We start from the raw sequence: 12,377 nt of genomic DNA on the forward strand, positions 1-12,377 counted from the left end.
TATTTGTTAAATGGGACAAATAAGGGGCACCTGGGTGGCTCAGTCAGTTAAGCATCAGTCTTTGGCCCAGGTCATGATCACAGAGTCCTGGGATCAAGCCCTGTGTTGGGTTCCCTGCTCAGTGGGGAGTTTGCTTCTCCCTCTGCCCTTCTCCCTGCTCGTATTCTCTCTTTCTCTCTCTCTTTCTCTCTCTCTTTCTCAAATAAATAAAGTCTTTAAAAATGGGACTAATAATAATGTCTGTATCAGAAGATTGCTTTGTGGGTGAAATCAGTTAATAAATATAAAGCTCTTCCTATCCATTCGTCTATTGAAGGGCATCTTGGTTCTTTCCACAGTTTGGCGACCGTGGCCATTGCTGCTATAAACATGGGGGTACAGATGGCCCTTCTTTTCACTACATCTGTATCTTTGGGGTAAATACCCAGGAGTTCAATGGCAGGGTCATAGGGAAGCTCTATTTTTAATTTCTTGAGGAATCTCCACACTGTTCTCCAAAGTGGCTGCAACAACCTGCATTCCCACCAACAGTGTAAAAGATTTCCCCTTTCTCCACATCCCCTCCAACACATGTTGTTTCCTGTCTTGCTAATTTTGACCATTCTAACTGGTGTAAGGTGATATCTCAATGTGGTTTTAATTTGAATCTCCCTGATGGCTAGTGATAATGAACATTTTTTCATGTGTCTGATAGCCATTTGTATGTCTTCATTGGAGAAGTGTCTGTTCATATCTTCTGCCCATTTTTTGATATGATTATCTGTTTTGTGCGTGTTGAGTTTGAGAAGTTCTTTATAGATCCTGGAGATCAACCTTTTGTCTGTACTGTCATTTGCAAGTAAAGCTCTTGTCACAGCCCAGGCACCTAGAAAAGGTTCAGTACATGGTAGCTGCTGTTCTTTTGCTTTTTGTTTTAACTCCTATTGTTATCAGTGCCCTCTGTACCACTAGTGTTGAGATTTGCCACCTACCCATCCCTTCCTCATCCCCACAGCAAAGCCAAAGCAGGGAGACCTAGGAAGGGACTGGGGGCAGAGACAATCTTGAATTTTAAGTACCATTTCCCATAAACAAAGCCAAAGTGAGACAAGTCATGCCAGTAACTCCCTATGACTAGAACCCCAGAGGTCACAGACTGTTCTCAGAAAGGCCACAGTTCAGAAAGCAAGAACTGAGCAGTGGCAGGGGCCCACAAGACCCTCAGATCAGCCTTTCTTAATCCTTGCTCCCTTCTCACCCCTTAGCCACTCTGTTCACTTGACCTCTGGGCTAAGAATCCATCGATTCCTTGTTGGCAAGGGAATCTTCCACCCACCCGACCGCCTTTCCTGCTGCAAATAACCACACCCCTACTCAAACAGGAGTCAAGCTCAGAATATGCTTCAGTGTATTCTTCCAGAACAAAAGTGCCTCCACCTCTGCACGGAGCCCTTGTCTTCTGATGCCAAATAAAGTCACTGACTGGGGAAACTCAGTGCATGGCTTCTCTGAGCCTCAATACCAAAAATTCCTCCTGAGAGGGAAGATCTTACTGTGGAAGGGAAAGGTCAGCTTTGTTCACTCTGAGTTTTTGCAGAAAGAGTACTCTGTCTCTTCTGGGCTGTTGTTTTCACAACAGGCAATACCAGGACACTAAATTGAGAGATCCTCATGGCAAGTAGACTCTGTCATTCAGGGAGGTGCCCAGTCTGAAGGCTTTGGCTCTGTGACAGAGCTGATGAACTCTGGATGAGATCACCAGTGAGTCACTGTAGCTAGAGAAGAGGACCAGAACTGAGCTCCGGTTCCCTCCTGCATTTAGAGACCGGGGTGGGGGTTGGGGAGATGTGGAAGAATCAAGGGAAAATACATCAAAGGAGCAGCCATTGAAGTAGGATGAGAAGCAAGAGAGTGTGGTGTTTTGCAAGCCACATGAAGTAAGTATTTCAAGGAAATATTTTCTAGAAGGAAAGGGACTGTCCCAAAGTCAAAGAGATTCAGCAGTAAGTAGCCAAGACCTAGAACACGGGGACTACAGAATCCCACTCCATTTTCCATTATAGCACTCTGGACTCTGCCATCCAATAGGCGCTAGAGCAGAAAAGGGGGCATGGCCAGGTTGTCTACCCTCCAGCCCATCTTGAGGGGGAGGGTTCTAGACTCACCTCGTGTTGCAGCCGGAATGCCAGGACAAGCTGAAGGCTTCAGAAGGGAAATGCATGGTGGTGGCCGCTTCAGGGCATCCCTCCAGCAGCTTGGCCACATGCCATGAGTGCGGCCTACTGACAGGGGCGTTTCTCCTACAGCAAGAAAGGGACAGGAAGTCAGCTTAGGGAACCAGAGCTGAAATCACTTCCCATGCAGCTTCCGCCACCACCCCCTCTTTCCCTTAAATGAAGTAGAACATCTTGCAAGGAGCTGATATAGGAATCTTAGTGGCCCTCCTTAGCTCCCAGCTTTCAAATTCCCTTCATCATCAGGGTGAGGTGTGGCTATACAGAATGTTGGCTTCCCTGGGCTGTTTTGCTTGTGGGTGTATCCCAAGCACAAACAACAGTGCTAGACACCACAGTAGATGCTCAGTAAGTATCTGTGGAAGAAATGAGTATTACTTCCCAGTAAACACTGAGCTACCCCAAGTTTTCTTGGGGAAAAAATCAGTCTGGTCAGTATTCTCATTTCTCTCTAAGAAAAGAAGAGGCAAGTGATTAGGAAGTTCAAACAAGTCAACAAGAGGCTGCAAATCCTCCAATTTTCACTTGTTCATTTGATAAGCATTTGTTGTATGTACCAACTGTGCACAGCTCTGGGGACACCAAGATGAATGAAACATGGTCTCTGCCCTTGAGAGCTTACAGATGAGTGAGAGTGAGAGAGCTAATACAAATAAAACCTGACGAAGGCCCTGAAAGAGAAGGATAAGATGGGGACAGAGGTGAAATGCCTGCATTTGTCGGCAAAGGGGGGCTGGCAAGGAACCCCAGCTCCTGCCAGGGAATATAGCACAGAGTGGTGAAGGTGCAGGGCGAGGCTGACAGAGGAGACTGGCCGTTCAGCCCAGCAAGGGTACCTAAAGGGAAACAGGTTTGAGGCCAAGGCCCGGGATGTAATCACAGGGTCTGTCTGGTGCTGGAGGCTGCTGCCATACTCTTGCACTGACCAGCTTAGACAAGACCCATTCCTCTCCTCTGGTATATTCCCCATGAAGAGACGTCGCCCTTGCAAGTGGGGGCAGAATGACATGGGGGAAGAGCAGAGCACATGCGGGACATGGGTCGTGCCAGAAGATTAAGAGAAGACTGATGAGGTGGAGGAGGGAGGGGGAGAAAGCAAGGAAGCAAGCAAGAAAGAGACAGATGTCAGAAGGACCAGGTGGATGATAGAGATAAGAGTGAGAGAGGATTGGGGCGCCTGGGTGTCTCACTCGGTTAAGAGTCTGTCTTTGGCTCAGGTCATGATTCTAGGGTCCTGGGATCGAGTGCCACATCGGGCTCCCTGCTCAGCAGTGAGTCTGTCTCTCCTTCTTCGTCTGCCCTTCTGACTGCATGTGCTCTCTCTCAAAAAAATAAATAAAAATCTAAAAAAAAAAAAAAAAAGAGTGAGAGAGGATACCAAGACAAATGACAGAAAGGGAGAAATCTGAGATTATAGAGAAATACATAGTAAAGGAAAATGGGTGATAGAGAGAGAGATGAATGACAGAGTAAGAGAAAAGAATGACAAATAAGGAGATGAGAGAGGGGGAGAGAGATCGGACAGCTTTTTTACTGATTTATGCAGCCATTTACTGTGGCTCCATACTAGACACTGAGGGTACAGAGTTGACTAGGATAAGGGGCCCTGTTTTGAACAATCTTGTTATCTAGTGAGATAAATCAGCTCTCTACCTTCCAGGAGCAGTAGTGGATAGACTTAAACTAGATTCCATCCTAGCTGGGAATGCGCCTCCCTGCTGTGGAAACACAGAAAATCCCAGCAGTGCAAGGCTTTAGAGGCCCAAGGCCTAAAAAAGTAGTCCTGAGGAGAATGGCCTTGCTGGGGTAAACGTGGGTTGAGTGGTAACAGGGCAGACACAGACAAGGAGGTGTGAGAGGAAGGGCAAGGGAAGCTGTTTGTCAAAGGTCAGGAATCAGAGCCACAGGTCAGCAGCACTGGCTACGATTTATGGGCAGGAAAGCCAAACGAGGCCTCCACTATTAACTATAGTGTTCTATTATGGGTTTCAGAGTACTCATCAGGGAGGCTCGAGGCACAAGAAGACCTTGGCAGAGGAGGAGGTTGGGTGCCTGTTCCAGAGACTCATGCACAAAGCCATGACACTAGAAGTCTTTCCAGCTATTATTACCTGGTAGTCACTCATTAACAACTGTGTATAAAGCAGATCATGGAAGTAATATGAACCATGTGTGTGATTACTATGTATTATGCTTCTAGGCACCGAGGGAGGATACAGTAGAGAACAGGGTACCTTTCTTATTTGGGGACCTTCTTCTACATCCAGGATTTCTAAAGTTTTTCTGAGTCCAGGGTTTAACATTTGGGTGGTTAGCCTTGATACCACCTTCTCCCCAACCATCTAATCCCTCCCTGAGTTCTACTGAGTTTTTTTTTATATCTTTCTGGATTCTCTCTCTCTCTCTCTCTCTCTTTCTCTCTCTCATTTTCACTGAGACTATTTCACATAATCACACTTCTCCTCCAAAGAACCTGCCACCAACCCCTTCTGGTCTAGTCCAGGCCCTTAACACTTTATATCCATAATAGTGTGTCAGTCTGCCAGCCAGTCTCCCCTTATTCCACCGCCAGTCATTGCTTTTACTTTTTAAAGCTTTTATTTATTTATTTGAGAGGGAGAAAGAGAGAAAGCATGAGTGGGGGTGCAGAGAAGAAGGGCAGACTCCCAGCTGAGCAGGGAACCCAGTGTAGATCTCAATCCCAGGATCCCGGGATCATGACCTGAGCTGAAGGCAGACACTTAACCAACTGAGCCACGCAGTTGCCCCTCCAGTCATTGCTTTTAAGATTACACTGTGTCAAACACCAATTGAATTGTGGCATTCATCTATTCAAGAATCTTTACTGGCTCCCTATTTCTTACCCTGTTCCGCAGCAAATAGAAACTGGATCTGACTTTCAAGGTCGTCTCTAAGATAGCTTTACCCATCCAGCCCACTCTCCCATGGCTGTGCTCCAATCATGGCCTGAAAGCAATTTTGTGTCTTTGCTGTTGGTTTCCCAACAGAATCTAGCACAGGCTCTAGAGATGGAGCACCTTGGTTTGAATTCTAGCCCCGCCACTTAGGAGCTCTGTTGGTTACATAGTGACTTCACTTCTCAAGAGCTCTAGTTTCTACTGCAGTTAAATGGGAGATAAAATAACTAATTTGTGCAGTTGTAAAGAACAAATGAGACAATGCATGTGAGTTGCTTAGAACACAGTCTGGTAAGTCCTCAACCAATTGTAGATATTATTCTAACTGTCTCCTTTTCCTGGGATCCCCCTCTCATTTTGTCAATCTGAATCCCACCTGTTCTTCCAGGTGCTGCTCAAGTACTGTGTCCTCCCGGGTGCTTGTCCTTAGTAATTGAGTCCTCACAATTTACCAATAATAATATGATGCTTTTATATTGCTTATCATCATTTCATCCCACCAACTGTATTAGGTCAGTAAGCAAGAAGACAGACACAAGTAGACAGATCTTTGTTCATATCCTAACTCTATCACTTTGGATGTGTGATTCTACACAAGTCACTTAAGCCATTTGCGCTTTGATTTTATCTGAGAAAGGGAACAATAGTCCTTACCTGGCTAGGTTATTGTGAGGATTAAGGATAATATTCTCAAAGCATCTGAGACACAGCCTGATGCATAACAAGCAGTCAACAAATAATACATAGTCTCTAACAAGGGTTATCAGCTCAGATTTGTTCTTCTCGATGGTTCAAGAGTACTCCCAATGGGTTTGTCTAACCAATGTCAAGGTTCTGCTACAACACTCCCTTGCCACACTTTGAAACATAGCTTGCAAAGGTCCCTACTCTCTATAGTTTCTCCAAGAGTAGGAAACAATCCAAAAGGAGACAGAAGCAAGGCAGTAGGGACTTTGGGACCATGGGAACAAAACCCCAAACACGGGGAAGAAAAATCCTAGCAGAGTTACTACAGCTAGAGCTGGGGCCTTTTAGTGCTAGTTTGGGAAAGGAGAGGAAACTATCTACAGGGTCTGATACTTGGTCTAGTATTATTCCTAAACATCCATATACTTGGAGATAGTCCATACTTACATTCCACTGCTAGCTTTGTGACCTTGGGCAAGTCACTTCCCTGAGCTGTAGATTCTTTATCTGTAAAATGATGAAGATAACTATTCTTTACTCATGAGTTGTAGCCTGAATTCAATGTGATCACATGTGTGAAATCACTTGGAAGAGTGCCTGACATACCATGAACTTAAAAAGAAAAAAAGAACAGGTAACAGAAAGCTGAACTGCATTGCCAGCTTCAGAAAACTGAAATTGCTTTGGCATGAGGATGAGGCTTAGAACCTCCAGTCCTTTCTAGGATACCGCATGACCCCTCCTCCCCAAAGAGGGTCCTGTCTCAACGAGCTGGTATATCTGAGGCTCCTCTTGGCTCTTTCCACAAGAAGCAGTCAGAAAAGGAAAGTCCCAGTGGTCCTAGATTTAAACCATACCCCCTTTAGGCAGTGGGGAAGACGGATGAAGAGAAAAAAGCAGAGAGGCAAGAAAATGCCAACCACCAACCATGCAGCTCCAGGCCTAGGCATGGAAGGAATGACACCAGTGGCCTGCCCTTTCTCCCATGCTTGGCTCAGACATTGTCATTAGTACATACCCAACCATTCATTGTCCCAAAGTTCCTTCCTTAGGAAACAAAGAAAGGTATATTAAAGAAAGAAAGCTGAGGTGGGGAGAGGGGCAGCAGCCATGACTACCCGCAGTACCTACCATGGAACTTGTCCCTCGTGGGGAGATGGATTAGGAGAAAGATGGGTATCCAATCAGCTCAGGTGCCCAAGGACCCCTCCAGCCAGACCCCTGGGCTCCTTCCTGCAGGCTGGATCTTCCCTTAGCTGGGACCCGTCTGCCTTCCTTTTAAGACCTCCTGAGATCATGGGCCATCAGCCCCAGCTCCTGAGTGTGATCCAAGGGCCTCAGGCACAGTCAGGTCCCAGTTCCAAGAACAGAGAGGAGTAGCACTGAAGGCAAGGTATGGTCACCAACCGTTGGACCTAGATGTGGCCACAACTGTAGGGACCGAAAGCCAGTGTCAGAGAGCAGGACTGAAGGAGTGAAGACGCTGCTCCAGAAACCAGCCAGCACCCTGGTGGCAAAGGGAAGGATGAAAGGCAGTTCCAGCAGCATAAACAGCCCCCCTGTTCCCTACTCCAGCCTCCTCTGGGTCCTGGCCCACCCCCTTCCACAGCTCAGGGGCCAATAAGGAAGCTGGGCCCCCAGCCACTGCTAGAACTCAGGAAAGGAGCAAGGAAATGATGTTTGGGAAAGATAAAGCGAGTGTCTAAAAAGAATTTTTAAAAATACACGTAAGTGAGAGAGAAAAATACCCCAGACACATACACTTAAAAGAATTCCTGTGCTTCCTGAACCAAGCTGACCCCACCCAGCCATCTCTGTAGGTCTGCTGGGCCCCAGAAAAGGGAAGCCCAGATCAGCCAAGGCTAGCAGCCTCCAGGTCTAGAAGAGCAAGGAGGAAGGACTACTGCTTATTTTACATAGCTGGGAGCAAGTGACCTAGAGATTTTCCAAGGAGAAGGTTCTGTTGAGGCAGAAAGACTTATAAACCAGTCTGGGTCATATTTTACAGGGTCTGCACTTCCTATGGGCACCTGAGCCAATCCAGGGAAAACCTTATTTTGCGGCAGAGACCTCAACTCCAGAATAGTGGTGCTTGGAGTCAGCATCTCTGGCTCTGCTGTGAATTTGCTCGGACTTCTGACAACTTACTCCTCCTCTCTGAGCTTCTGTTTTCTCTCTGCAAAATAAAATGTTGACTCCATTGAAACAAATGACCCTTCCAGCTAAACATGCTGTGATGTAATAGTCCTGGGCCCCAGGCTGGGGCTTCAGATGACATCCTCACTGACATGTGTGATAGCCAGAAACCAGAGCAGCCACACATGAGTTTCTTATATCCCAAGCCCCAAGTCAGGCATCAGAGTTTAATTTCTCTCAGGGATTTAGAGTTGGGGGTTGCCCTTTGTAATATTCCTAATCCCCATTCCAGTTTCCCTTGGCCTCTGGTCCAAAGTCCAGCAATTTCTGGCCCAAGAGGGATTATATGGGTCCCCTCAGGACAAAAAGCATGCCCAGGCTATTCCTCTCTGGGGAAATTGTTCCTGGAGCCTCTTCCCCTCTCCTCCGTATGTACCATCTGGGGAAGTCTGGGTTGACTTTTGTCTACTCCCCAAAAGGCTGGTGCCATCCAAAGAAGCCCATAGGCCTCCCTTTGGTAGCTAGTACTGTATAGGGAAAGGCTGGGGATTTTATGGGCATATCAATCTGGCTTGGAGTCTCAGCTTCACTACTCACTCCTGGTTTGGACTTGGGCATGTCACAGGGCTTCCATTTTCTTACCCACTGGCATTCAATAATTGGCACCTGCTGTTAATGTTATCTTCTACCCCAAATAATAACAGGCAAAAGTACGGTTAATAGCAAGAAAAATAACTTTTTTAATCCAAATGAAGATGAAAGAGAAAGGACTAGTTAAAAGAAGGTCCAAAACCAATGGTTACCAGAGGGGAGGTGGGTGAAATAGGAGATCGGGATTCAGGAGTGCACTTGTTGGGATGAGCACCAGGAGTTATATGGAAGCATTGAATAGCTATATAGTACACCTGCAACTAATTTAACACTGTATCTACACTGGAATTGAATACAAAACTTAATAAAATATTTTTGGAAAAAAAAAAAAGATTCAAAAGCCAAACCTTGTACTTGGATACTCAGAGCTTCTCAAACTTTAGTGGGCGTACTAATAGCCTGGCCATCCTGTTAAAATGCAGATTCTGAGTCAGTAGGTCTAGAGTAGGCTCCAGATTTGATTTTCTCACAAGCTCTCCAGTAACGCTGCTGTCAGTGGTGTGATCACCATTCTTTGACAATGCACAATACGGTACCATTAATGGTACACTACAGGATAACCCCTGGTCTGAAAAAGCAGCAGGATAAACAATCTCTTCTCCTGTCATTACTCAGGCCTCAGTGCCAGGCCTCCCCAATCTTCTGGTCATCAAGTGCCTTCCTCCTTCCACTCAGCAACCCAGCAAAAACCAGTGTGATTCCCTGATGAGGCCTGCCGATCCTCACTTCCTAACAAAATAAAGAAGAAGGAGTTTGATGGCAGCCTGGCCTTTTCAGTACCCAGGTGAGGTTGAGGAAATTATAACGAGAGGTGCAATCATGTTTGTGAGACTTCCTGAGGTAGGGGAGGTGGGGAGGGCAGATGAGCTAGGGAGTGACCAGATGAGGTGAGAGGATGGGCAGGTAGGCACAGCTTATACTTGAAAAATCCATAGGCAAAGGAAGATAAAAGAGGAACACAAGCCATTTGGCCAATTTGAGATTTGGGAAAGAAGCTGGGGGAGGGGTTGGGGGTGAAAGGGGGATCCTCTCCCTTAGCAGGGCTGAGTTCCAGATTACATGGCCAAGTATAACCTCCTGTGTTTGGGGGAAGGTAAAAATGACTGCTTCCTTTTTTTTTTTTTTTAAGATTTCATTTATTTATGTGTCAGAGAGAGAGGGAGAGAGAGAGAGAAAGAGAGAGAGAGAGAGAGAGGCAGAGGAAGAGGCAGACTCCCTGCTGAGCAAGGAACCTGATGTGGGACTTGATCCCAGGACCCTGGGATCATGACCCTAGCTGAAGGCAGATGCTTAACCAACTGAGCCACCGAGGCATCCCAAGATGACTGCTTCTTTTCCAAGCACTCAGAAAATAAGAACTTGGCATAGCTGCAAGAGGAGGATGAGCACATGCAGGTGAAAGTGGCAGATAAGCCAGAAGCTAGCTCCCAGAAGAGCCCTCTGATAAAAACTTCTGAGAGATGAGGAGATGGAGGCAGAAGAATTCTGGAATGAGTGCCCTCGTGGGCTGTCACCCCAGTATCTTCTGACAGCACTACCTGTCTCGGAGCCTGGCTTCCAGCAGACCTGTCAAGCAATATGTAGAGGCAAATAGAGAAAGAGAACAATGACTCTGCCCCAACCCAGAGCAAGAAGGAAAATATGGTCTGTGTTGCCGGGGATTGTGTTAATCCAAGGTCTGGGCCATAATCTGTTGCAGGCTCTTTCCTCTTTTGAAAGTATTTAGATAAGGAGAAGTACAGAAGAGAGTCCTTGATTAGCTCTGTTTACTTTCTGTGGTTCTTCCAGCCTCCCCCTGAATATCACATTCCACCTGCCCCACACGAAGGAGGCCAAACCCATTCTGGCCAGCTCAGCAGGAAGGGAAGCCTGCACATGGACCGGCGGACAGAACAATGCACAGCTTGTTTATCTGACAAAATAGGGGAAAAGCTGCTTGATCATCATGGAGGGATACAGAGCTATGAAGGCCCACTCACATCCCACCGTTAGTGGCCGGGAGTGGGGGCTTGCAGCCTGGTGATCCAGAGATCATTTCTTATTACAGACCAAACCAACAGGAAACATGTATACGTGTGTGTGTATAATTTTAATGACAACTTTGACAACAGTGGCTTTCTTGTCAGTCTGGGGAAGTTATAAGTTGGATCACCTGAAATGTGGGTATTTTATGTAGAAGGGCTTTGGTATTGTTCTGCCTCCCCACCTTCCCCCACCTCCTGCAACTTCCCCTCCTTTCTCTGAATATTCAGGTCAAGTTCTTTCATATAAATCCACTGGATCACCCTCTCCACCCTCCATGCTGGGGTCCATCCATAGGCAAAAGGAAACCCAGGGTAGTGAATAAGAAAGGGGATGCTGTGGTGGAGAGACTCCCTCAAATGCTGTGGTGTGTGTCAGGGGGTGCCTTCTGGCTCTTCATGCAGACAGTGACATTTCATCTGATTTGAACTTTTGTCTTCATGTATCCATTTTTCACATTGAAATCTTTAAAACATGGGGACACCTCTTTTTCTAAAGGCTGGAAAGAGGCAAACTGTGAATGATGCAGGAGAGCCTTCCAAATACTAAGTGGCTAAAAAATGCTTAGTACTTGAGAAACATAGTACTTAGAATTCTCTTTCAGAGTGGGCTGGAGAACATATTTTAGTTTTTCTCTGTATAGTCTAATAAGACATACCCATCATAGACTGCTTATTGTCAGTGATCCTAAAGGCAAGGTGGTTAACAGTGCATATTACACAGCTTCTAAAAGCAAGGGAAGCAAGTCAGGAATCTGAATAATGAAAGAGAGTTTTTCTCACTTTCCTGTTACAAAAGCTGAGTGCCCCACCAGAGGCCTGAAAGAGACTTCTGGAGAGCACACAGAGAAAATGACAACAGGTTCATAGAGCACCATCTTCTGAGTCAGCTTCTGCTGTGTAAACCAACACCCCCAATGATAAAGAAGGTAGAGGATGCTTGTCCTTCAGCTCTGGTTTCTATTAGTAGTATTTGTAGTATCCTGTGGGAAGGAGGTTATGGGAATAATACAAAATTTCCGTTCTTCTCCCTTTAAGCCAAATATCTTCTTCCACTCAAACTCAGTATTAGAGATCCCTTTTCAGGGAGATGATGGAACCCACAGAGGTTTCCCCCAAAGTCAAGCCTCAAAGCCCTCAGAATTACTTCTGGCCACTCTTCAATTCACCCCCACTAGTAAGGCCATGAAGCCTTAGGATGATAGCCAACAATAGTGAATACCCCAGTAGAACAAAGAACACCCACTTACTCTGCTTTGAGCAAAGATGACAATAAGGAGGGGTCAATGTGCAGTGGACCTGGACTACAGTGAGCTAGGTGGACAGTAGTGGGAGAAGAGGTTGCAAAAGTGCCAAGGCCAGGTCATTTTCAAAGGCCAAGGTAAGAAGCATACATTTAAATCTCAGTGCAGTGGAAAGAGAGTGGACATTGCTAATGTCCAAATGATCAAAATTTTATAAAGATCTCACCTGGCTGATGGATTTAGGTAAGACAAGAGTAGGAGCCAGAGAACCAGTTAAAAAGGCTCTTATAGGTAAGAGATCATGGTGGTTTTTTCTAGGGAGGAAGCAGTAGGGTAGAGAAAAGAAGCTTGATTAGAGATGTCTCAAAGAGGTAGAGCTGGCAGGATTTGTTGATGGATTGAATGCGGAGAGTGAGGGAAAAGGAAGCCATGACATTTGGGTCATCTGGCATCTGTACCTTCTTAGCACAGAATTCATTCCCGAAACTAAGTCATTAGTAGTGCTAA

The 12,377-nt window shown here is 46.1% G+C and overlaps 1 protein-coding gene across 3 annotated transcripts in view; it reads right to left on the minus strand.

The window, feature by feature from the left end:
* SHROOM4 (shroom family member 4) overlaps nucleotides 1–12,377 on the minus strand; it is a 207,963-nt gene that overhangs the window by 44,421 nt on the left and 151,165 nt on the right. For 2 of the 3 annotated variants that reach the window (XM_032331862.1, XM_032331863.1), the window contains exon 3: nucleotides 2,145–2,279. In XM_032331862.1, coding sequence (XP_032187753.1) covers nucleotides 2,145–2,279 — 135 coding nt within the window. Of the gene's footprint in view, nucleotides 1–2,144; nucleotides 2,280–6,949; nucleotides 7,394–12,377 lie in introns of those variants that run through there. The other variant, XM_032331864.1, reaches the window with a different exon arrangement.

The sequence above is a fragment of the Mustela erminea genome, chromosome X, assembly GCF_009829155.1.
Source record: "Mustela erminea isolate mMusErm1 chromosome X, mMusErm1.Pri, whole genome shotgun sequence".
Lineage (NCBI taxonomy): Eukaryota > Metazoa > Chordata > Mammalia > Carnivora > Mustelidae > Mustela > Mustela erminea.